At 38.9% G+C, this 27692-nt stretch overlaps 1 protein-coding gene across 8 annotated transcripts in view; it reads right to left on the reverse strand.

Annotated features, from left to right (window-relative positions):
- The window catches only part of SEPTIN8 (septin 8), a 76967-nt gene that overhangs the window by 41573 nt on the left and 7702 nt on the right, over positions 1-27692 (reverse strand). For all 8 annotated transcript variants that reach the window (XM_087924440.1, XM_087924438.1, XM_087924436.1 and 5 more), the window contains exon 2: positions 161-275. Coding sequence is in view for 5 of the 8 variants with exons in the window: in XM_087924438.1 (XP_087780564.1) it covers positions 161-275 (115 nt within the window). In the remaining 3 variants the exon portion in view is untranslated. The remainder of the gene's footprint in view (positions 1-160; positions 276-27692) is intronic.

Raw genomic sequence — 27692 nt, forward strand, 5'->3', positions numbered from 1 at the left:
CAAGTTTTATATCATCTTCTGCCTGATCTTTTAGCTGAGATGGTGCAACGGACTTTTGGGTACATTTCTAGTAAGCTTTCCCCTTCATCCTTACAAGTGGCAACTTCTGGCAATTATTCAGATGCTAAGCATTTCTCTTCGTAATAAGCACTTTACTGACCTACACAGAGGATGTTGAAGCTGAAACCTTGCACCACTGATTTGCTGACCAGTTGATCAGGAAGACTGTCAAATCCAACATGGCCTCCCAAAGATAGGTTTCTTTTCTCTTCATTCTATTAAAAAGAATGACACCATTTTGCAGGGGTTATTTGGTGGAAATTACATCATCATCATCATCATCTCAAAAATGCAATGAAAACCCAACCACTTTACTTGAAATGCAGCAAGCTCCCTAACTGAAGAAGGATCTTTCCAGATGGTCATTCAAAGAATGATCATGTTTTTATATGCCACATTCCAGACACGCTATTAATTACAGACAAATGCCCAGGAAAGAAAAGGCGGTGCAGATTACAGAGAATTAAAGAGATCAAAGACTACATCGTGCCACTTTGTTGAAAGGACAATTGCCTCCCAAGGATCTTGCTGTATTTCAGACATGAATTACTTTAGGAATTACTATTGGTAGCCACTGATCATGAAGCTATCCAGTCCTCATTTAAAACCATTGAGGTTGGCTGACATTACAACTTCTGGTAGCATAATCTATTCGCATAAGTTGTAAAATACACAATCAACTATCAGTCTTGATATTAATTTTTTACTGATTTATCATTTGTAGTTATTTTCTAAAATATTTCAGATCTGAATCATGTTACATCAAAGAAATCTTTAATACGTTTTCTCAGACTTTGCTATAAAAAACTATGTTCATAAGCAAATTTTGCCTTATATTTGTGGGAATGTTACTGCAGGCAACTTCCAGATTGATGTGCACCCAGCACACTCCCAATCAATCCTTATATCCACAGCAGAGCAAGCCATAAATCTCAACTAGCAAAAATGGATGGCTCGATGTTCAGTTGTTAAAGATCAGCAAATGTCAAAATTGGGGCACAGACCAGGGGTGGGGGTGGGGAGAAAGAGACCAAGGGAGGGAGGGAGGGAAAGGGAGAGAGGGAGAAGGAGGGAGAAACATGATGTCTGTCTATCAGTACACAATTAATTGAAATACAGTGGGTTATTAGCACGGAGAGGCCAAAGAAAAAGTTTTTGGTGATTGCAGCTTTAATTCCTTACATAAAATAACAGTACATAGTAGTAGCAGAATAGAGATGGAAACATGGAAACAGGATACTAGGAGCCTTCCTCTATTACACACCATTAAAGAAACGATTTGGTGGACAGGCTGAACGTATCCAACAATATTCACGATGACAGTAATGAATCATGTTATCTTGTCATCTTGAACTATCTATTTCCCTTCTTAAAGCAATATCTCGGTTCTGCTCTCATTTCTTTCTCATTCCCTTCCATCTGTTCTTTTTCTCTCAGCATGGAGAAATAAACTGACACTTTCCCAGATGATTAGTTTATTAGATGGCTAGAAAGTATTTTGACTTTAAGCCATGTATAAACCACAAAATCAGAAAGGATAAAACAGTAGCATTAAGAGCAGCGTAATTCTTGTATTTCATAGTATATTTTACTGCAAGTTGTCACATAACATTTAAATTAAATAATGCAACTAGTTGCTCAATCAAGAAAGCTCAAATGCATAAATTAGGATCTTCAGCAAAACTGGTCTTAATATAAATAGGCTGTACATGTTTATAAGGCACATCTGCAGAGACCATTTACTTGTGTGAATATCTGGCATGTTAATGACTAATGATGGAAAATTTGTCTCTATATAAAATTTTGCCAAAATCTAAATATATACCAAGTGACATCCCATCTATATATGACATCCCAAATAAAGTTAATCTAGCATAAACATATGTAACTCTTTCCTAACCTTTATTAATTTATACTGTAAAACTAAAAAGCAGACTCCTGGAAAGATATAAAGGATGCATGAAAGAGTCCGTAGTGAAGGTGAAAACAACTCTTGGCAACTATCAATAGTTCTGAATTGTGTCCATGCTGCTTCTCTTACAATTACAGTTGTATGCAATATACAATAGATTCCTTTGCACTGAAGCAGACCCTGCCTGGACCAGAATTTCTCCAACACACATGGAGGAGAAAGAAGAGAAATACAGGTGATAAGACTAAAGGCTGAACCACAGTCAAGCCTCTTTCTATGTATAGGAAATCAAGAGGAAACACCTCTTTCAAAAAGTTTAAACTGAGTGAAAATTAGAAAGATTGCTGTTGAGCCTTAGTCCATTTGCTGCAACTTACACAAGGACTTCCTGTGCATAACATATCCATCCATTAACAAGACACCTATAATAGATTTGAGCTGAATTTTGTAGCTGTCTAGTCATAGGATTTCTACATTGATTTTCAGAACACAAGCACTAAGTGGGAACAATGGAGTTGGATTTTGTACATTATCCAACCCTACTGTTAATGAAAATCACAGACAAAAAGATGTTACATAGTCTCGAGGAGGCCATTTCGACTGACATTTGTTTCACTCTCTTGGCAAGGCTGTGTGTGTGAGGGAGGGAGGGAAGGAGAGGGAGAGGGAGGGAGGGGGAGAGAGAGGGGGGGAGAGAACCTGATGTTTTGCAGGACTGTCGCATACAGGAGAAAGATTACTCCCCTTCTATTAATGTCCCAGTTTTGTCTCCCACATTATACTTTTCAAAATAGTACATTAAATGTTTGTGTAATGTATAGTTTGGTAATCATGGTGGTATGAAGGAATGAATGTATTTCATGATTTACCAGGCCTTTTTGTTTTGGCCATCTGAAAAACCCTTCTTTCCACACCACAGGAAACCAGAAAAGTTATTTTTTTCAAAACTACTTCTACTATCAGACTATGAACAATATATTTATGAATGTTCATAGAACTACTGTATATACAATATATTTTGACTAACAAATGCTGTCTTATGTGCTAGGAACTCTTCACCCTCACTTTGTTTAATATGTAAATGATTTGATATTCTGAACAATTAAAAAAACCCAAGAAATATGCAAAGGTTCTGTCATCTCCACAGCCTGGAAAGGAAGTAAACAAGCTTTGCCAAAGTGCTATGATTAGAATATGAATGCACCAAAAGACCAGAGAGATGTTCCTAGGCAACAGCCAGAATCCGTGCTAGGCAGGTTTAGAAAAGAGCTCTCTCACTGCTAAGCCTGAAGTCTCAAACTCAGATCATCTGGAAAGGGAAACAGGAAACGTGCCTTTGGGGCAACGATTTGTTCAATTTGTAGTTGACCACCCAATCCTTTTCAGCTATCTCCCCTCTGGATATTGATATATTTATTTTAAAATAATATTGTTTTCTAACATTCATATTCCCAATGTTGAAAATTACTGATTTGGCTATAAGAATTTGTTTATATATTTCAGTGCATATATTTTGTCCACCACATGGAGCATGCTAAGAGAATATCATTAATACAAGACTCTACTTTTCAAATTGCGGTGAATCAATACAGTCTTAAATCTTGACTACTTTAATCATTGGCCCCTGTTCTTGTTAAAGGAGTAAAGTATAATATCTGCATTCAAGGAAGTTAATTTTTTTTTAAAGTCCAGCCTATCCAAGGTCTCAAAGGGATGCTCTGCTGTGGTATGGCATAACAGCGCAGGGCTGTGAAACTGGCAGCCCGCGGCCCAAATGCATCACACACTGGCCACGCCCCCACCCGGTTTAGCGAAGGAGGAAAAAGTCCCAATACGTCATATGAAGCCGATGTGATGACATGAATTTGACACCCCTGACTTAGTTGTGTAGGAAGTTAACACCCACCCCTCTCCTAGAAAAATGAAATATCCTGGGAAATATTAAAAAGGCAGAATATTTCCTCTAAAAAGAGTAAAGCAGAAACTCAGGGAAGCAGAAACTCAGCCCCCTCACCTTTGCTAATGGGCCATTAAGGCCTAGGCCAGAGTATTCTACATAATAAAGGGTCTACCCATCTCACCACCTGGCCTGGAAAGACTGTATCAGCCAACACTCAGGTGAAGCCATGTGGTCCAGACAAAGTTTACAAAGTTAGCTAAGACCCCCACCCCTGGGAGTCTGACAGCCAATGGGATATATTTCTTACATAGGAACAGGAAACACTAAGGAGGGGCCCAACAGAGGTTATATAAAAGTCTCTCAGCATCGTGGTCTTCCCTTCTTGACCTTCTCAACTTGAAGTATGTGATCATCCTTTCTTTTTCACTTTGGAGCTCCAAGCCATGTGGTCCTGCTGTCCACCATTAAACCATCTTTCCAAATAGCCTCCATGTTTCCAGTGTCTTTTTCCCCACTTGGAACTGAACCCAGAAGGATATTTCTTTCAAAAGTGGCGTCAAAGGAAACACTTCGATGCAGTCAGAAAGCACATCTTGATTCTTCAAGTGGGACTCATCACTTTTTTTGGGGGGGTGTCTTTTTTTTGGCCTCAAATGAGGTGGGTCTTTTGTTCCAATTCTGTTAATGCAAAGTGAGCCCTGCTTTAGGCTGGTACCCATTTCTGTCAGTTTTGGTTTTCCCATGAAGAAGCAAGACAAACAAAGCTTGTATTTATTCATTGTTTTTTAAATTCATAACCAAAAAAGAAAAAAAAAGAGCAAAACACAAAGAAAATAGTGATGATGATCAATAAATTGTCAAAGAGGAGGAAAAAATATTAAAAAGTGCTTTAACAAACAAGTGAAAAATATGAAAAAAGGGGGGGTGGGAACAGAATGTCATTATAACAACAATGAATTACAATTCTATGTACAGTTGTCTAATTCAAATATTATTCCAGTACAGACATATCTCTAATACATTTATATATGTGTATGTATATTTATATTCTACTGCATTCTGTATATACCAGTCCCATATTTTATTATACTCGTCCCTACAAAACTATGTCTACAGACAATCTGCTCATAAGTGGCAAGTGCAATTGGGTCTACAATCCATTGAATAAATGGACCGTGCCTTTATTTTTCATTGCTGCAAATATCAGTCTTTTAGCTGCAGAGCTTTTCAAAAATACAGCTTGGAAAGAGATCTGTCACAGTGAATGACAGGCGCGCATCCTTTACAAAGAGAGCACTTTTCTCCTTCAATGCTATCTTGGACCACACAGAAACAGAGGAGCTGTTTGGAATGCTGACTATAAACTATTTAATAATGAACAAGTCAAAGGCTCCTCTGCCCTGAATGTCACAACAATATACAAGCTGAGAGCCCAAGATCAAATGAGGACTCCATGTGTCCTCCAATAATTGCAAGCAAATTGATATTTTAACTTATAGAAAACATGGGTAGCAATCATATGAAAAGCATTCATTCCATTTAATATAATTCTGGGTCACTGTAATTTTAAATAAATTAGATTTTTACATTGTCTCCAACTATTTTTGGGAAAATAACATTATTCAAATAGTTAACTACCTTTTGGCCTTGGGTCAAAAATGAACTACTGTATATAAAGAGCAGACGCTTACAGAAAAGATTAAAGTGGGCTTGTTACTAACTTATTTCTTATTCATGTATGCAATTGTCCAAAGGATATATTCCTTCTTATAAGGTTTAAGAAGAGGAGATCAGGGTTGAAAATAGTCAAGTGATGTCTCACTTTGCCAAACTGTAATCAAATACAGCTTGGATGGGAGGGGTCTGTCACAATGGTTACCAAAATGTCACTAATATCTGTCAAGCACAAGGAAAATCAGAAGATCCAGGCAGTTCAAGTGGGTATAAAGATGTATTGCAAACTTAAGCTCTCTACAAGAATCTGAACTACTAAACCACCAAAACAAATTGGTGGTTGATAAAAGTCAATGGAATTCAAGGTGGGATCACTTATGGACATGAAAGGATTCATGACTGATGATGCATTTGACCCCTCCCTCAGGCTCAGCCTGGTTATCTCCTACAGCAGAGGCCTCCAAACTTGGCAACTTTAACATTTGGGAGTTCTGGGAGTTGAAGTCCACAAGTCTTAAAGCTGCCAAATTTGGGGACCCTGACCTACAGTAACAATGCATTCCTAGATGTATTAAAAAAATAAGATCCATTTACTTTCTGATGGTCAAGTGAGAACAGGGATTGCTGAAGGGAATGGAGGCAAAAAGAAAGGAAATCAAAATTATCCCAAAAGCCTGCTCTACTCAACCCACATCCATCCACAGCATTATCCCACCAAATGCCATAAGAAAAGCATCTAATAATTTTTTGTTTGTTTGTAAAACTATATAGTAAGAATAGTTTATATTGCTTGTAAGCTTCTTCTGCAAGATGTGTTAGATTTGTTGTTTGAAGGGTAGGATATAAACACTTGTAATCTGTAAATTAATAAAGAGGTCTCGTCTCTAATGTTGTACTTTGAAAGAAAGGCTTTTGATTTGTTTCAAGTATCACAGCAAGCTGCATTTGGAATGCAAAAGGTTTCAAAGCAGTTTTTGATCTTGCAAGGAAGAGCAAATGTTCAAACAATAATAATAAGTCCGCTCTGAAATCAAAGATCATGGTCTGAATATGTACAGGTGGATATTCCAAAACCAAGTGGTCAGTTTTCTCTGTGAAAATGGCTGGAAAACTGAATAACTGAAACTATATTTAGATGCTTCACAATAGATCTATATTCGGAATCCTTCTTGCCTGTTGCCAAAGCAGCTGTGAAGTTGACAAAGGCTGAGGGTTAAAAGAGAAAGGTTTTTATTATTATTTCTACCGCTAAAAACTAAAAAAAAAACAAGAATATAAATTTAGATCAAATTTGTTGGTCACTCCACAGATTAAAGTTTTTATTATAGGTAGTCCTTGACTTATGACCACAATTGGGACCAAAATCTCAATTGTTGAATAAAGTGATAGTTAAGTCAGATGCTCACATGATGCCCACATGACCACAATCTCAGCTCCCCCAATTGTAGTTGTTTTGAGTGGGTCATTAAGGGGCAAAGCGAAAGAGCACACACAGAAGGGAACTCCTGAGGCGGGCTGCAGAAATGAAGCTCGGATCTTCAAGTAAGGATATTAAGTGAACAAAAGGATGGGGGATTTTAGGATTTGAACTACAAGCCAGTTAATCAATCACACTCCCATCTCCAAATAATTGTGGATATGCTGTCTCAGCAAAACCACATTAATTTAATTTGTGTTATAAAGAATCTGTTCCTAATGTCCTCCTTTCTTGTCTTGTCATCCAGCATGATCTATTACATCGGGAATAATTTAATTGGCCTCTAATTTTGATACCAGGGGGACTCTCTAATTCCATGAAAAAGTACTAAGGCAAGAGGCCTCCAAATACATTGGAGGCAGAAGAAACCCAAACTTAACTCATCTTTTCATCATTAATTACATGACAGAATTAACAGTCCAACGAAAACCAAACTTCAGGTAAGGGTATAAACCTTAAAATAGAAACTATGTGTTGTTGTTTTTTTAAAAAAAACAGGAAACATAAAAAGCATTAAAAATTGGCAATTATCTACATTAAATGTTCCCTCTCTCTTTCTATCAAGCTCAGAGAGCAGCAAGGACTCTGCAGTTCGACCCTAAGCTGCATATATTCTCTTCTACTAAGTCATTATACTATTCCAGCTCCTATGTTGGGATACTGTTATTCTCTCTGTTCTGTGTAAGAATTATCTAGCATAGAGAAACTGATCTGCATGCCTGATCATTAAGTGTTGTACCTTATGATTCTTGACGAATGCATCTCTTCTTTTATGTAAACTGAGAGTATTTGCACCAAGACAAATTCTTTGTGTGTCCCACCACAACTTGACCAATAAAGAATTCTATTCTATTCTATTAGTTTTACTGATTTATTCTGTCACATCTTTAGACCTGCTGTAAAACAAAAATGTTTTCAGAGGGGTTCTTCCCTTTCAGAGAAACCCACCACCAAATGTCCAAGAATAAGCTTGCAAGCTATAAAGCGCAAACCGTAAAAAACGATATTTAGTATGGCTGTGCAATGCTACATGTTCAAATTGGAAAAAGTACCTTGAAAGATGTGGTGTCAGCGCACAAATGTAGAACCAGTTTGTGGCTCATTAAAGCAACTTCATTTGCTGCAAATGAAGCTGTTTTAATGAATCACAAATAGGTGGTGCATTTGAATTTGTGCATAATTCCAATGTAATTCTTCCAAATTGAATCCAAAACATTGGAATGGACTTCAAACCGAGATAATACATACCTATACACATTCTCTCACAATAATGCAGTAAGTAAAAATGACCAATTTCATCAGGAGACTGGTAAATGTATCTTCAGCGGTTACCAATCTTGGAAATGTAGTCAAATCCACAGATTACTTCACAATTCTTGAGTATAGCATCTTGACAACTACCTTAAATATGTTCTGTAAATTCAGACCCATATGTGTGTGTGTTTATTTCACAGACCATATGAAAATTAGGAGATTGGCTGTATTATTTGAAATTATCCAGTGCTGCATTACTATGCCGTGATAAGCAATTTGGTCTTATGTGACAGATAAATCATCAAGTGAAATTAGCAAGGGCCCATCATTCTACCAGGAAACCAAAATATTTCAAATTATATTTTTATGAAGACACACGTTCCTTAACTTTCAAAGTGATAGCAATTAGTTGTGCATTCAAATTAGAAAATTTAGAGCACTTTACAGGACCCATTGATTATTTTAAAAATAAACCAGCAGAAAACAGTCTCTGACCTGGTTAAGCCATCAGGGTGCCAATTACTTGGAGGATGTATCCACAGTGTAAATCTATTGGCATAAATAACTAATAAAGACTGCTATTTCAATTTCAGAAAACTCTGGCAGGACATAAGCAACAATTTTGGAAAGAGGGTCAAGGCTTTAAAAGCTGATGCCCATGAGAAAAAAATTATTTCCAGGATACACATGAAGCATAACCAACACTGTGGGGTCCTTAGTGCTCTCTGAGCACGGTTGTTTTCTTGCAGACATTTGATTACCAAACTAAGTAACATCATCAGTGTTAGAAGAGAGTGGGATTCGCTCTCATTTTATATACTAGTGGTCACATTGGAACAGCCTCCCTGCTGAAATATGGACAGACCCTAACCTCTTGGCTCTCCAGAAGGCTGCAAAGACCTGGTTCTTCTTTTAAGCATTGGGATCTGGATATTAGCATGACAGTTCTAGTGGTTTCATGTTTTTATTGAGTCTCAGTGCTGCTTTAGTTGGGTTTGTTTGTTTTTTGCTTTAATAATTTTTTAAAATTAATTTTTTGCTGCCTCAAATGTCTGGATTAGACGGGTGGCTATAAAAATTGGACGGATGGATGGATGGATGGATGGTATATATGAAAAGGAGTCTAACCCTCTTTAATTTATGGGCACAGAATTGCAGAGGAATGTATGCACTGAGCAAAGAAAAACGTGAGCATCACAGAAGAGATGTATACCATGTCTGTTATGTATACCATAACAGACAAAATATCAGCTAGGAATGACTGCTGCATACAGCTCCTATAAACTTTTGGGGTGTTTATTTTCATTTAATTTTTACAGCTGCTCATTTCAACAAGTGACTCTGGACACATACATCCTTAAAACAACTTTATTCAACTAAATATACTGAATTGTGATGGCAGTGCAGTCCATTGCTCCTTTGATATTTCTCAGTTGGCAAACTGCTCAATGGCATTCTAAAGTTATCATCATACTTATTCTACAGCTAAAACACAAGGGAGCATTGCAGATACATTCATTCCCAATGTCTAAAACTTTTTACGTGTGGACATTTTAGGAAGTAGTCATACTTCCTTCAGGCCTCATCCCACCCCCATCTTCCCAACCATCCAGATTTGTCTAATGCTGGCTGGTCAAATATTTGAAGCTTTCCAGAACACAAACAGAAAAAGCAGTTCTGTCTAGTCTGTGCTGCTTTCTGTCGATGCAGAAAATGTGGCCTCAGCAACTCCCATCAACTGTAATCCACCTATTAAATGCAGACTTGTTAGCCAGAGATGACTTTGCAATGACTTATTCTTAATGATTAACTGCAGGCAGAAAATCTGGCAGTTTTTAAAAGGTGCAATAATATTGCACCAAGCACTGACCAGTTCTAGTTTTTCCAGATATGAGTAAAACCAGCCCAAGGGCTAAAATGTTTTATGTGTGAAACTGAAAGGTTAAATTGTTTGTGGAACAAATTACACCTCACACATTTTTTGCTGCTGTTGCTGTTTTCCGTACTGGAGGAAGAATGTTTCTCTTCAGCAATCTAAAATAATCAAGGAGAAATCCTCATCTCTTTATTTAGGAATAATTCACTATATAAAATGGTAAGTACCACAGATTCTTTTGACCAACTCAGGGAGAACTGAGGCTTCACTTCAATTCAAAATAGAGCTGGAGGGGACCTGGGAGGTCTTCTAGCCCAGCCCCCTGATCAAGCAGGAGAACCTATATTATGGTGTTTCAGATAAGTGGCTGTCTAGTCTCTTCTTAAAAACCTCCAGTGATGAAGCACCCACAACTTCTGAAGGCAAGCCGTTCCACTGGTTAATTGTTCTCACAGTTAGGAAGTTTCTCCTTAATTCCAGGTTGCTTCATTTCTACTTCATTTCCAAACAAAATATTCTTGTACCTAACCAAACAGGTATCTATCACAAATTATAATGATAGAACAAAGCCACCAAAAATTCTGTTCAAACAACTACCTCCTTAATAACAAGTAAAAAAATTACTTCCAAAAAGCAAATAATCCAGATGGCATCTATATTGAGCAACACAGTAGCCAACTTGGACAGATTGTGTGACTTTAGAAAGAACATGAGAAGATTTATATTCTTCTCAGTTTGTTCTCTCTTGCAGACAGTGCAGTTCCAAAGCGAAAAATTCTTTGCACAGTAATTTTGTTAGAATGAAGCAGAAAAATGTTCAAAGTATTGCTATAATTTCAGGGCTCACAAAATAAAATCCTATTGCTTTTTAGATGGGGAAAGCAAGGTGCCAAGTGAGATATTTATTTATATAAAAGTAATAGACACCACCCAAACAAAAAATCTACCTACAAAATATTTCAAAAATAGTAGCTTTTAAAAGCAGCAAGCAAATCCCAAGAACCAAAATATATACAAACATGCAAATGTATGTAGATTTGCATAAGATTCGGTTAAACCCACAACTGCTATATAGCCACTGTAAAAAACATCGTCATCATGAAAACATTTTAAAAAGCTTCACATAAGCAGACATTTTACATTGAATTTGCTCTTTTATTTTCTTAAACACTCCCCCCCACTTCCAACACATTTCATAAATAAATATACCAGTGGTAATATCCCACTCTGGTTATGGCAGCCTTACCCAGTCTGATGTCCTCCATTATGTGTTGAATACCTACCTATGTCCTATGTTAGTACCAACTGAAAAAGCATCTGGAACAGTGATAGGTTGGGGAAGGTTATCTTCTGCCATCCACCACAGCCACCTACAGCAAGTTTTACTATTAGTGGCAGTGGTGGGTTGCCGCTGGTTCGGCCCCACCCTATCCTATCTTATATTTCCTTCTTTTGCAGCTCAGCTGATTCCACAATGTGGATTACCGCACCTCAGCTGTTCTACTTACCCGGGAAGGCTAGAAAGTGAGCTAGAGAAGTTCAAATTGGTGCTTATTGAATGCTGTGCCTCTCGTGAAGCATGCGCTCACAGAACCGGTTGTTAAATCAATTGCTGCCCACCAATGATTAGTGGGATTATAATAAATCACTTTGCTGCCCTTTCCCTAACCCGTAGGTTTCCCCTAACCCTTAGCTTTTGCTCCAAGATATATTTAAACAGTCAACAGACTCTTTATGCTCTGCTGTCTGCAGAGCATAAAGTGATGCTACTGAAAACACACACAAAGGCAATTTGCTTTTGCTCAGCCAAGCAGATGCTCTGTTAGCAATGACATTCTCTGACCTTTCAGAGAAATGTCTACCATGCACAGGCAGTAAAGCTGTCCCAGTCAATGTACAGAAGGCTCTCTGACGTACCAAGCAAGCTGATTTAGCTAAAGGAGAAAAATTCTCCAAAAGGTCCACAAAGGCTAAATAAACAACTAACCTTCTCCTATTTCAATAAGCGAGAGAGTGAATGACTACAACTTCTTCATTAGGATCATGTAAAGTCCCCAAATGGTATGTTAGCAAAATGATGCCTAGAGCAGGGGTCTCCAACCTTGGCAACTTCAAGACCTGTGGACTTCAAATCCCAGAATTCTGGGGACTTGAAGTCCACAGGTCTTAAAGTTGCCAAGGTTAGAGATCCCTGGCCTAGAGAAGATATAGGAGTTCCGAGTTCAAGCAAAATCTGTGATGACTCGGGGCATGACACAAAAACAACCAAGTCACAAAAATAGAATAAAGACCCTTTAATGCCTCCAACTTGGCCCCAATGTCCAATTATCCTCGGCTGGATATCAAACAGTTTATGGAGGGAGTAAATGCAGTCTGCACCCAAAGTAAAGTTAATTTGAAAAAAAAAAAAAAAAAACCAACACAAACCACAGTGAAGGAATTACTACGGCAGGCAAGGAAGATTAATTGCAGACTTCTACCAGATAATGCAGCAACCACCGTTGGGAGGAATCCAAAACACAGATACACTCCAACAAGAATAATGCACACTTTGCTTCCAGCAACTTTGCCCTGCACAGTTTGTCCTTTTAAACAGTCCTCCCAGCTGCAGCCCATGAAGGGGATCAGTGCCCCTTCCCCCCCCCCCAGACCATGCCACTCATGTTTCTCCCTTATCCGCTCCTCCCTGCGTGTCCTAGGATGAAGAGGGGATGGGCCTGGGTCTACCTTTGAATGCCCATCCAGCCTGTGCCCTTCCCCAGTTTCCTCCACAACCACAGGAGCCACAATCCCACTCCCTGTCCTGTTCCATCTCTCCTTCAGAGTCAGACTCCAACAGGGACATGACAAAATCTCTTACAGTATTAAATTTAATTTTTTTCTCCCCACAAAAGGACCATCCCAGCATCCCGACAGTCACATGATCAAAATTTAGGTGCTTGGAAACCAGCATGTATTTATGAGAGCTGCAGTGTCCAACAGGTCAAGTGGTCACCTCTTACAACTCTCCCAGCGGGCTTCCAACAAGGAAAATCAATGGGAAAGTCTGGTTTGCTTAACGATCCCATAATTCAATTAACCACTGCAGAATTTGTTTCACAACTGTAGCAAAAAAAAAAAAAGGTCATAAAATTGCGTGTTACTCACGTAACAACATCCCTTCCTTAGCAGTGGAAATTCTGGTCCCAATTGTAATCATTCAAGGACTACCTGTATAAAGGAGTTTATACACATAAAGTCTTGTAATTACAGGTTGCATTGTGTTTGTGTAGTAGTCAAGAGAACTCTTTTCATTCCTCAGCTGCATATGTTAACTGGCTTCTTTCTATCCATTCTCTGACAACTGGGAAAGCATCAAGATGATAACCCTACAGCCTTTTCCTAAGAAACTGCCTTTGTTAACTCAAACTGAAAGTAATTCCTTCCAAGCAAGATTTTCAAGACTCTTCTCTTGGGAAGAGGGACTACGGGATGATATTATAAAAATGGCAGCTACTGAATTATTTTCCATTTAGTATCAATTAATCTCCTTATTAATTTAGGTAGAGATACTTTTTTTTAGTTTCTTTCTAACAGCCTTAATATTAATTGATAAGGTGGGCAGGTCTATGCACCGGAAACAGGAGCTTCAGGCTGGTCTTTTATAAAAACAGCCTTCCATCAATTTGTGAATTAACAATTGCAACAACCTTCTCCTCATCTGCCACCAAATTTCAGGGCTAGTGCTACAAAACTGGTAGTGACTCTGTTAAAAATTGTCACTCTATAATATCAAGACCAATTGGGATAAAGTGTGACAATACAATAAACACACATGGGAGTATGAATTTATGATGAATGACTCTTAAGTCACTCTTAAGTCATGTGATAAGTCACATTTCAGAAATATTTTGGTTTTTTTTCCCCTGCCTGAATCTATTGATTGGAAGCTCTCAACACATGTCACAAAACTGAATGGGATTCAATGCTTCACAAAAGTTGCCCATATTGCTGTGAAAACTGGATGTCCCTTTCTACTAGACTGAAAAATTAGAAACAATTACCATGTTCACACTTATTTAAAAAAAGTCCAACCTGTTTTCTTCATATCTTGTTTATCTTCTTTATCTTGTTTTCCCAAGATTAAAAAAACAGAAACCTGAAGAAACCCAATTGGCTTCTTTGGGTTTAATTGCTTATTCATTATACATTCTGGCAGAATTACAGCAAGAAACCCAGTGCTAAATGAGGATGCAGAAGTTTACCCATATGTTTTCTATAGGAAGATAAACATTCACAGGCAAAACATGTACATGTATTATTTCCCATATGCATTCTAAAAATACTAAGGAGGCCTTCCAAGGAGGTTGAATTATAAAACTTCTCTAAATGTGAGTGGCCTTGTAAGTGACAAAGGATGACGGATGTTCCAAAGTATCATACGAATGCAGGGAAATGTTATGATCTTTTGTGCAACATAAACAATTGCAAGTAACTTTTATGTCCGTATTTATTAGCTTGTTAAATAATACTACAATTTCCCCACAGGAAAAAAAATACTTGCAGCTTGATCATTTTCTTCTGTTTGATCTATGTTACAAAATGACATAAAAATATTCAAATTAAGTTAATCACATATTCATTATACAGCTCCTCAGAGTAGTCAACTCAGTTATCACAATGCTTAAACTTGTATTTGAAACAGATCAATTCTTTTCTGAAAATAATTTTTTAAAAAACCATTCCAGGCAACACAATTGCTAATCCACAGGTTAAATCTTTTAAGAAATCAAAATTCCATCCCTTTGAAATGCAACGTGGAAAGGAATCAGTTTATACTGCTTATTGTTCAAATGACAAATTGAAGCATTATGGAATTAGTCAAAACCACTTTTATGCCAAATCTCAATGGATAAAAGTGCTATAAATGTGGCAAGGACATCCCAAATTCACATATTTTTCTAGCCATGAAGTTATACCCATGCTTTGAAAAACTTGTTTCCATGCAATAAATGTTCATTTAAAATCATACCCACTTCTCCAGTCCTCATTGCTCCTCTGGCATAAAGACTGGAGACTTTCTTTGCCATATTTAATTATACAATTATTAGCAAATGCTACTTCTCCCTAAATCTAAACAAACACACTTCCAACCCTGTTACCCAGAAGCAAAACTAATAAAGCTGTTGGCCTCGCTGCACAGAGTAAACTGGGTTGACTTAAACAGAATGTTTTCTAGGACCTCACAACAAAAGATAGGAAGGATACAAAACTCATGATCCCAAAACTCATTGTTGCATTCCTAAAGAGTGGTTTTGTGTAATCCACAAAGGTAGATAGATTTATATCATAGAATGAGCTTTGCCATGCTCTGATTAAACCTTAAGTTTGTTGAAGTTACACTTGCGGCATGAGTATCACTCTTAAGACATGGGTGTCAAACTTGCCACGTCACATTACTGTCACGTGACGTTTTGCCCATTCGTAGAGCTGGGGTGGGCATGGTTTGCATGTGGCGCATCCAACCCATGGGCCGCCAGTTTGACACCCCTGCTCTAAGCCATTAACCACAGTTTACAATCCTGGTTAAACTGGCTTCACATAATATGTGAAGCTGAAACTGAACAAACCATGTTAGAATATACTGTCTGAGGGAGATGGCTGTTTTGAAAATATGAAATTTATATAAATAAAAATGATGTATGTACTTATTTACAAAGAAAACCAGGGGTGGGATTCTACAGGTTTGCACTTATTCTCTAGAACCGGTTGTTAACATTCTAAGCAGTTCGGAGAACTGATTGTTAGAAGAAATTACTGGCCTAATCCTGTAAGGAAGGCAGGAAGGAAACATTCTGGTGTTGCTTACAGAAACTGCCTCTCCATTAACCCTTATTACATTCTTGGCAGGACTAGACTTCCTGTCTCTGGAACTTCTCTGAAGGTTTTTTTCCCTCCTTTGCTGGTAGTTTGCTTGTGTCGAGTGACCATTCAAAGTTACAATGGCACTGAAAAAAGTGACTTATGACCATTTTTCATACTTATGACTGTTGCAGCATCCCCACAGTCATGAGGCCAGGCGAGGAGATGCGTGCCTCAATGTAAGTGATGTTGAGTTGGCCACGCCTAGCCAGTCACATGACCACCAAGCCATGCCCACCAACTAAATCACACCCACAGAACCGGTTGTTAAAAAGATTGAAACCCACCCCTGAAGAAAACCAATATTTCTCTGCCTTGACTATTCCTACTGGGATGTTCTATAGAGGTAGTCCTCAACTTAAGATCATTCCTTTAACAATAATTTGAAGTTATGAGTGTTGAAAAAAATGGCTTATGACAGGTCCTTGGATTTATGATCACTGCAGCTTCCCCATGGTCATCTGATCAAAATTCAGGCTTAGCAAGGTTGCAATGCCCCAGGGACATGCCATCATCCTATGCCACCTTTCCAAGGGGCTTCTGACAAGCAAAGGCAATGGGGGAAATTGGATTTATTTAACAACCACAGGATTCACTTAATGACAGTGGCACAAAGTCAAAATCAGGCATGACTCACTTAACAACTGCATCACTTAGCAACAGAAGTTCTGGTCTCAAATGTGGTCATAAGCGGAGGACTACCTCTAGTGGCTTATTGGGTCTCATTCGAATGAACCTGACTACAATAAAGTGACTTATTCTTAGCATCCTTGGAAAAGAGCTAACTACAATATAATGGCGTTGCGCTGCCTTCTATAAAAGGCACATTTTCTGCTTAATAAAGGCATGTGTCACATTTAATCGCCTGCATATATTAAAGACTAATCTTGAATTTGTTCTTAATGCAAATGCATTGCTTACCTTTGCCTTAACGATTGCTTAATTCCTCACATCTTAATTGCCATCAAGCCACACAGTACTACAGTTAGCAAAAGCTTCAGTTGTGAAATAACTACTTGGTCTAGAAACAAGCCTTCTCCAGGTTGCAGAGCCCATTATACACACCCACGCTTCTGGCAAAGAAATGATTCCACGCTCACACCCTTGTCCTTTCTTTTACTCTGGATTAAGTTAATAGCTTCGGTAGATGTGAATGCAAGGCCACAATATACCTGACTATAAAGTTGGACAAAATAATACATCTCATCGAGATCAAATTATAGCTTCGGCTTTCCTATAAATTAAGCCACACATTTCGTATATGGAAACAAAGAACAGTCCTGATTTATTACTGTTTCCTCAACTAAAACAGAAATGGAGCCAACATACCAAAGATACATGGAAACAAACCAGGTAAGACATTCAAAGAGCTAAGCAGAATAGAAGCAAGCACTCTGTTCTCTACCAGAGCTTTTGCTTCCCTCAAAAAATATTTCTGAGCAAAAGAAATGAGTGTAGAGTTGAAGAGAGAAACCCAAAACACCAGATACACAAAGAAACAATTCTGAACGGATACAGAATGCTTTTCCACATAATAAAAATCATCCAATTACCTTGTGAAAAACTGGACTTCTAAAAAACACATATTTTTAACAAATCTGCATTTTGTTCCTCCGCCAACTATACTGTATTTTAAGCAATCAAAATCAAGAGCAAATGAAAAAATATAACATTCCTCAACTTGGTACCAATAGGCAGGCTGGGGAAGATGTATTTACAAGTCAGTTCATGGGCTATGGATCTCTAAAGGTACTATCAATGCCTATTCTTCTATCCACCAACCACTCACAGAGCTCTCTAAGTCATTCTGTAAGACAGGGTTTGAAAAACCTAGCAATTTTATTATGTGCAGTCTGGCAGCAGAATTCTGGGAATGGAAGTCCACATATCCTAAGAATTGCAAAGGCTAAGAAACAAGAAGTCTACAGAAAAAACCAGCGGCATCTTCTCCAGGTTAAACAAAATAATTCAGATCAAATTCTACCCTCTCTTAATCCACATACAGTCATTCAAAAGTTTGGGTCAAGTTTCAGAAATGATGCAGAATAAAGAATGCTGCCCCGTTGGATTTGTTGTTGCATTTATGGATGGCAATTTAGGGACCCATCTCATTCCACTCTTGTGCTTAAAAGAACTAATTAACCTGGGTTCCAATTCAGTTTGATGTTGGGATTCGGATTATTTCATGACTCTGTTGACGCTTCAATTTTATGACTCCAGAAAAGAGAAAAGACAACACTGCACAACACTAGTTTTCCATGCTGAATTCCAAATACAGCCACCTACTGTATTTGAAGAAAACCTGAAATATGAATCCCCACCATTATCTTCAAGTGGCCAGGTATAAGTGAAGCCAATTAGGCTTCCATTGCTGTCCACAGCCATATTTCTTTAGATCCCCCGCTCCAGGCTTTGGGAGGGCTTTAAACATGCAGCTGGAAACCAAGCAACGAAAGAATGAAAGACATTTCCTCCAGAATGACCTTAAAGCATGAGAGAGTTCATAATTTTAGCAGGACAAGGATTTCATTCCCCAAATGAGAATACCCTGGAAAATAAAAGGAAATCAGCCTAATTAGTAATGTTAACAAGCCCTGCTCAAGAAACATCTTAGAAGGTATGTGTCAACTAAAAAGATACTCCTTTAGTCTTTTGAGCTGCCAGAAAAAGGGAGTGGGGGGAAAACAAGGCATTCCTTAAATGCCTAGATAATCAACCCAGCAGCCCAAAGTTGTCGGAGCATAAGAAGGTTATTGGAGAGCATGATGGATGACTCTTGGAGATGGATGTGTCCCATTGGAGAAGTCACACCCATGGGGCGGGGGGAAGACCAGGGTCAAGGGTGAAATGTATGATGTAATTTAGTATCAGCTGCATCCAGCTTACACCAACATGGCCACTCCTAATAAATCAATTTACTTTTCTCTGAGATGCAGCTAGAGACTTTTGATTTGAATGAGGGTGGATTTGTTGGAGCTCTGATAGTATGCTCAACCTGCACTGTGAGGCGCAGACCTCCTTAGTGCTGAAAAAAATATTCTTCTAACACATCACACAAACCTGAAATCTAGGACTTCAAATGGGAGAGCCGTGGTTTGGCTTAAAACTGGATGAGACAAATTCCAGGGAATGTAATGCTTAAGCCCCTGGCCTTCAGTGGAACGCCCTTTCTTCAAGGAATGCATTTGTGAGATTTACCCTCACGGAAACTCTGGCGGGGGGAGGGTCAGAGCAAAAAAGGAAAACATACTTCCAAACTGAGCAGGAAGATAAAGGCTTCCCTGCTCAAATTTTAAAATCTATCCCATCTTGGCCACCATGACAAAGAATTGAAGGACCTGTTGTCCAAAATACCTACAGGACAGAGGTGGTATTCAGCAGGTTCTGACCAGTTCTGAAGAACCGGTAGTGGAAATTTTGAGTAGTTCGGAGAACCAGCAAATACCACCTCTGACTGGCTCCACCCCCATCTATTCTCTGCCTCCCAAGTACCAGGTGATGGGCTGGGTCTTCTTGTGTTGCCCTGCACGGGAGAATGGAGCTGGAAAGCAGATTAAAGGCTAGGGAGGGAATGGGATTTTGCAGTAATCTTCCCCCAGGAGTGGGGTGAGAAAGGGGATTTTACAGTATCCTTCACCTTCCACGCCCGCCAAGCCATGCCCATAGAACGGGTAGTAAAAAAAATTTGAATCCCACCACTGCTACAGGATCCCTTTCCTACGCAGATTCTCAGCCATCCAGGTCATAGTTAACCCAACAGTGCTTTTTCAAAGGACAACAGAATTTTGTTTTTCCTGGAAGACATTTTGCTTCTTATCCAAGCAGCTTCTTCAGTTCACTGTTCCATGAGAATTGAAGAAGCTTCTTGGATAAGAAGCAAAACATCTTCCAAGAAAAACCAAGGAAGTCCTGTTGATTTTTTTAAAGCATCTCTGGTTATTGGTACAGGATCCCTTCTCTATCTACTATATTACATTTGTGCAAAAGGGTCCCTGGATCCTGTGATGAGCAATATTTTTCAGGTCAAAGGCCGCGCTTAAGTCTCCCGATTGGTTAGTAAGAGTGCAGAAAACCCTCCAATGAGGGAAGGGACAATGTCCTATCGAAATTGGGTGGGAGATGTTATGAACAGGAACAGGACTGTACCAGAGTTCCTATTTTAATCTAAAAATCATGCCATTCAGATTCAAGTATTGTGCTGCTGAATTTTCACAGTGTGACTGCAAAATGCTGTTTATTCAAACTGTGTAGCACATGTAAGTACAAACAGTTCTGCATAAGAAATGGCTGTACTCTGCTTTTAGATTTTTATACCCTAGCTGCAAGGGGTCCCAAACTTTATTCAATCAGAAGAGTGAATATTCAAGAGCCACGAACTCAGTACTCAGTGCATCTTTGGATACCCCCAACTTTTCTAGGAATAACAGAATTATAATCCAAATGGCCTCCATTAGACACGTGAATCTATATTTCTTCTTTGCTTTTATCCCCTGGACTGTCGTAATGTGGTTTTTCCTGTTTACTTTGCACAATTCTGATGATTGAAATATTCACAGAATGCCAAACCAAACAAACTGAAAGGCATTCAGTGCATATATCTGAGAAACTAAAAAATGAAATATTACTGCCATTCAGATGAAGCTGATATGCATGTCAGATCAGGGTCACCCATCAGAGAGACCGCTGGGGGTGTGGGGGAAAGTACAAACTTTTTCTCCCATGGTGACTATATCCTGTCTGAGCACAAAATTCAGCAGAAGGGATAGTAGGTGGTGGTGTGTTTTTTTTAAGTGAGTAAAACAATGAGGTAGCAGTAAAAACAACTCCAAGAAGGCAAGCCAAACAAGCTGTGATCCTCAAAGACACAAGGAAAAATTAAGGCAACAAGTTAATCAGAGGATCCAGAGAGAAACAGAAACGATGCTGCCTTTTGTCTTGACTTTGGCTACTGAAAAACTTTATTCTAAAGATCTCAGACAACCACCATTTACTGACTCTGAGCAGCGGTGTTGATTTTAGCTTTAGAACTGCTTGTGAACAAAGCCTTGCTACAATTTATTAAAACATATGCACCTTTTCCTAGGATTGTACCTGCTGCAGAAAAGGTGTGGCTCCTTTGGTTAAAGACAGGGGGGCTATGCTGGTGCTTGCATGCATCCTGAAGCATTTTGTTTGTTTGTTTGTTCATCCATCCATCCAATTTATATGACCACCCATCTCAACAATGACTCTGGTTGGTGAACAGAATTAAAATGAATTACAAACAATTACAAACATTGCAAAAGTTAAAATACAAAGCAGCAGAGGAACATCAAACCCAAATCATTAACACAACCAAGAAGCAGCTATGTCTAATCTAAAGCTTACCATGTCTAAAGCTCAGGCACCTTGTTCAGAATTGTGGGCTAACTGAGGCAACCACAGTTTAAGAGGAAATGATTATCCCCATTAAAATTCTCTGTAATGTGATTGTTTTGTAACTTCCACCATACTGATATTCAACTTGGCACCAGCATTGCTCCCTTAATTCAGATTTAAAATCTAAATGTGAAAATCATGAGCTTATGAAGAACCACTCTTTTCTGATCCCTGTGTTGGAGCCTGGACTCATGGTTTCAGGAAACATCTAAAGCAAGGGTCCCCAACTGCCAGGCTATGGCCTGATGCCAGGCCATGGCCAGTTGGGAACAGGGCCACATAAGCAGTGAGTGCCCAAGCTCACAAATTACATTTGTGCAAGCAGCATATGTGCACACAAAATCATCCTCCCTCTGCACACCACTCCCGCCACCACCACTGGTCCACAGAGCTGGAAAGGATGGACACCGTTGATCTAAAGCCTTCCCTATAGCCTAATCTTCCAATGAAGCAAACGGTTCAAAATATGGCAGTGCAGGCAACTTGGGAGGTTTCTTGTTATGCCCATCTGACCCCTCTACCCTGGGGGTTTTGGTAGACCACACATTAAACATGATCCATCAATATGCCCTAGCTACCAAAACAGCCAGTGCAGTTTTGGGCTGCATCAACAGAGGTACAATCAGGGGTGTGATTCAACCAGTGTAACAACCGGTTCACTAAGTGTCTGCTTCGTGCACGCATTTGCTACTGACCTTCCCCAGCAATCCCTGTGTGTTAAACAGCTGACGCCTGGCAATCCATTGTGCTGCACAAATCAGCTGAGCTTGAAAAGCAGGATATAAAGCACAGCCTAGAGCCCAGGCGGGCAGGCAGGCCCAACAGCTGATCATCAGAGCAAATCAAACCGGTTTGCTGCCAGCTGATCCTTGGAGCTATTGGTTCACCCGAACTGGGCTGAACTGGTAGAATCCCACCCCTTGGTACAAAGCTAAGGTAACAGGAAGTGACAATAATGCTCCATGCCATACTGGATAGTATTCTACCCAGCTCTGATCCTCACATTTATGACTGATTGCAGTGTCCAATGGTCACATGATCTTTCTGATGTTAAACCAGCAAAAAAATAAACCCCCCACCCCACCCATTTGGAAGAACAGCTTTATCTAACAACTGTGTTATTTGCTAAAAAAAAAAAATCCATGTGATTTGCTTAATGGTTGCGGTGATACACTTAATGGCCACTGCAAAAAAATGTGGAAGATGAAGTCACTTGAGTGCCTCAACTTACAACCACAACGATTTTTCAAGCCTAGTTTTGGTTTTAAGCTGAGAACTACCTATAGTTTTTGGAGGTTTTAAAATTCTATCTGACTGGATTCGTTGAGGTTCTTTTCGGCAATGGGGAAACATGCATTTTCATCTTGTTCAAATATAGCTGTCTAATCTGGTTTCCCACATCTGCTTCTGTTTGACATTTCTGATGAAACTCGGGCATTCTATCTCAAAACAACAGGCTCATCCCGCCTCCTGCCTCTTTCTACAACCCTACATCTGCCACTTACTCATACTCCACTGCAGGGAAAAACAATAGTTTCCTTTCCTCGTTTACTAATCTAACATTCCTGACTGCTGCCTATGGCTGTGGTGTTTGATAAAGGAAATGCAACAAGATATACACTTGCATTCTCCTTCCAATGAAGATTTATTTTTCTTCCATTCAGTCGTGTCCGATTCTCAGAGACTGCTTGGACAGGGTGTCAAATGAGGTGGGGACCTGTTCACCTTGACACAGACCAGCACTAACTGCAGGAAAGGTGAATGCAAAGAAGATGGAGCTGCCGTGGGAGAGAAAGAAAAGCATGTTCCTGCTCTAGAATTGATCACAATCCTCCAGAAGAGCAAATGCAGGTGCTTCTGGATTTGGACCCTGACTTCAGAATCCCAAATTGACAGAGCAGCTAGGAATGCTTTCTAACAGCTTTAGCTGATACACTATCTGGGTCCATTTGGATTAGAAAACCACCTAACGTTGTAGTGGTAGTAACCCCTAAAATTACTACTACAATCCCTTCTATGTATGGTTTACCCATTTTGTATGTGACTCAGAACACTGAGCTCACTCAAATTTTAGCCAGGCTCATCTCACTGGTATCTCATTGCACTCCCTTTGATACAACTCATCTTAGAGAGTGACCTCTTCTACATGATCTTCATGGCTTATTCAGTCCCACGAGGGGTCTCCTAGGCTGTGCGATGCATTTTTAGAAATAAAAGAGGACATGCTTAGTGGCTTTTTAAAAAGCTCTACAATGATCATTTTGGTGACCAGCTGGTGTTTAATAATCTGAATTATTTCAATTGTTCAACCTTCTTTGAGAAGGTTTGTTAAAACTAGCACGAGACAAGTAACCATCAGTATAGAAATATATTAGTAGCAATAAATGATTCCAAGATCACAGGAGCATTTTGATTCATCCATATATTCCTGGGTACAGTAAGAGCTGGTGATTTCTATTGTACTAAATTTTTCTTTCTGTTTTAATCCTTATCCGTCTGTTTCAATTATGAGCTGCTTTTTATCATTGCAAAGAATGCTGTCCCTATAAAGAAATTCCCTAGGGCAAAGCAACCAAGATACAAGCATGCTTTGGTTAGCCAAAGTAAAAAATAATTCAGGCACTAAAGAAAGCAAAAATATGCCGTGGTGAGAAAAAAAAATCTACCCTACAGCTTTCTCAACTGCTTTAGATTTCCCTTCCTTCCTTGTATCTTTTATAAGGTAACTAATATGAAAAGCCAGTTCTAAGGCAATCAAAAGAAGAAGAAGAAATCACACCCATCAACTTTCCCACACCAACCCTCAGAAGATTTCACAGTTGTGGCCTGCTATGAAATGAGAGCACAGTAGCATATAACCAGTTCTCACACTCCAGTATCAGATGTTTGTAACATTGTTGAACCTTTTTTAAAAATTAATTCCTTTATTTGCCAAGGGCTTGCTGTCATCGCGAAGCTTTGCAGTATAATTATGCAGCTAGCTAAGCCCAACCGTGCAAATGTTTTCAAGTTCTGTGTGGAAAGTCCGTCTTCTCACATTATCCAATGTTGGTATCAGCTTCTTATAATTCCTTCACTTACATTTTTGCATTCAGCCAAGAGGGTGGGCGGATAGTGTGAAAGAGATGACAGATTTGGAAGCAATGGAAACTTCCCCAAGTCACTCAACATGCTTATCCTGACCCCACTGTATGTAAAATGTTTCAGACGGGTCAACAGTTAACAAGAAGGGACAAAATATTCACCAAAGGCTGCCACTTTAGCAAGTCTCTTTCTTTCTTTCTTTTTTTTTGATAAAAGTTTTATTTAAGTTTTCACAACACATATAAATACAAACAGCATGGCCCCGGGTTATCACTTCTCCATACACACATAAACTCAATACATATTTATCTTATACATTCTAATCCATATCTTATAACTATTTTCTCAATTTTTTCAATAGCTTTTCCCTTTTTTTAACTTCCTATAGCCATATTTTAAATTATCTCATTCCTTTCTTAATTCAATTACATATCTTTTTCTAATTTTTAAAATCTTTCTAATCAATGTTTTTATACTTTTGTCTGTCCTGTTTATAATTTCATATTATCTTTTCTCATAAAACAAATCTTCCCCTGTAATTACTAGACTGGAGTGTAATACCTTTGTATCTTTTTTCAAATCTTGTTTAAAAATTTAAGTTACACCTTTACAGTTCTAACATTCATTTTCTAACCTCTATTTTATACCACATACCTATTTTCAATCGAATTCTGCTTGGTACATTCCCTTAAAAATACACACTAAATTCTTAAAAGAAAAAAGTACATACCGTGTTTCTCCAACACTATGGCCTCCACCAATAGGAAAGCCCAGCATGATTTCTAGGCATAAGGTAAAATTAAGCCCCGCCCCCCAAATTTAGGCCTATTTAAACCATGCGTTTCCCTGCCATTTCTCACATCGTTCGTTAGAACTACACGAGGTGAAGAGAAATGGGGGGGAAGGGTGGGGGGTGGGGAGACAACTTGTCTTTAGGAGTGCCCTGCAGGTAGCCTAGGCTAGAATACCCTGATAGCCGATAGAAGCTCCCCGAAGGCAGAGTCCCCATCCGCTTCAGGGCGTGGCATGGCTACCCGTGTCCCCTTGCCTTTAGGGCAGTCTCTTTCGGGCAATGGAAGCTCCCCAAGTGCAGTCACCAGCCACTTCGATCGGCCAGTAGAAGCGGCCCTGCGGCGAGGGGAATGTGTGTGTGCGCTCGCCCTCGTGGCAAGGTACATGCGTATGGGCCGCTCTAGGTGGGGGAGGAAATTAAGTCACCCCCGAAAAGACAGAGTAGCCATTTTTTCAGGGGTCAAAAAAAAAATAAGGCCCGGCCTTATTTTGTGAGAAACACGGTATGTATGTGTGTGTATATATGTGTGTGTGTGTGTGTATGTGTGTGTGTGTGTGTGTGTGTGTGTATGTATGTATGTATGTGTATATATATATATATGTGTGTGTGTGTGTGTGTGTGTGTGTGTGTGTGTGTGTGTATGTATGTATAAGAGCAAGTCTCTTTCATATATATTCATAACAGGGTCATTTCCAGTGAACAAGTTTTGATAGGATCCACTAAAGAGGAGGAAAATAGTTCTGCCTTCCACACAAAACCATCCTACATAAATCACACAGAGAACAGATGGCCAGAAGGGATTCCCTTGCTGGGTGCTCCAAAGTTCAGCCACAGCACTAAGGAATGGAAATACGGATAATCCCCGACTTACTATCACAACTAAACTCAGCATTTCTGTTGCTAAGTGAGATATTTGTTTTGTCCCATTTTACAACCTTTGTCACAGTTGTTAAGTGAATCCGGATTCCCCTCTGACTTTGCTTGTCAGAATGTCGCAAAAGGCGATGACCCTGGAACACTGCAATCATCATAAATACACGCCAATTGCTAATATCCGAATTTTGATCGCATGACTGCAATGGCCATACATGTGAAAAATGGTCATGAGTCCTTTTTTGGTGCTGTTGTAACTTCAAATAATCACTAAATGAATGACTGTAAGTCAAGGACTACCTGTAGATACTAAGCCAATAGAACCTGAACTCCTTTTTTTAAAAGAATGTCAATAATCCAGTATCACCAGCAAAATATCCATGGAGATTCTCAGTCATCCAGGTGATTCTCAGTCATTCCAAAGTACTTTTTCAAAAAGCAACTGGACTTTTGTTTTTCCTTGAAGATGTTTCACTTCTCATCCAAGAAGCTTCTTCAGGTCTGACTGAAGAAGTTGCTTGGATGAGTTAGAACTCATCCAAAACAGTCTAATTACCTTTTGAACAAGGACCTTTGGGAGTTACACCAACAATACATACATGCTCAAGTAAAATAATCTTTTACAAGGTTTTCTAAAACTCCAATGGAAAAGGGAAAGGGTCAAGCTGAGAGTAAGCACTACAGAAGAGTGATTTTTTTTAAAAAAAACTATATTTATTTTCAGTGCTTGCAATGCATAGTTCCATGCTGTTACTGAAGAGCAGGTAATTCACACTGGATATTTACAACTGTATGTTTAAGATGTGACTCAGTCTTTGTTCTTCAGGATATCATACACTGCTATTTTCTAGGTCACACAGAACTGCTAAAGGACCTTTTATTTTGAGAATTTACTGTGTTTTCAACAGCATTCTTAACGCTTGAGAGACTCAAGAATAACCCATGAAAACTTCCTTACAAGAATATAATAAATAGCATAGACAACTATTTCTAAGAACTCAATGCATTTTCCCTTCGTGTGCACTCTCTTTTTCTTTCTCTCTCGCTTTCTTCAGTACACTGTGGTCAGCTAAGGAGTTTTCAGTACATTTAAATTGGTAAGTTGAGGTTTTCAACCTCACTCAAACTGAGAAATTGAGGTTTCCAGCATCACATGTTCTTCAATGCTAAATATGTTTGCTAAGAAGTCCTTTAAACTCAAAGAGCTTTATTTTCTAATAAGTTCAATTCTGCATTGTAAACATATATTCTGCACATTAAAAAGTAAAATAATAAATTGTTAACTGATAAATAGCATATAATATATTCATACCTAAAAAGATCAGCATCATACAGTCAATGTATGACACTTCTGAGAAGCAAATCTGAGCTCTGAATAAGCAAAATAGAAAGCATATTGATGTTTCCGAACTTTGATATTGGAGAAGTCTCTTGAGAATACTACGGCTATCCAAGAAAACAAAGAAATCA

The sequence above is a fragment of the Pseudonaja textilis genome, chromosome 2 (genome assembly GCF_049901715.1).
Source record: "Pseudonaja textilis isolate UNSWEBS1 chromosome 2, rPseTex1.2, whole genome shotgun sequence".
Taxonomy (NCBI): domain Eukaryota; kingdom Metazoa; phylum Chordata; class Lepidosauria; order Squamata; family Elapidae; genus Pseudonaja; species Pseudonaja textilis.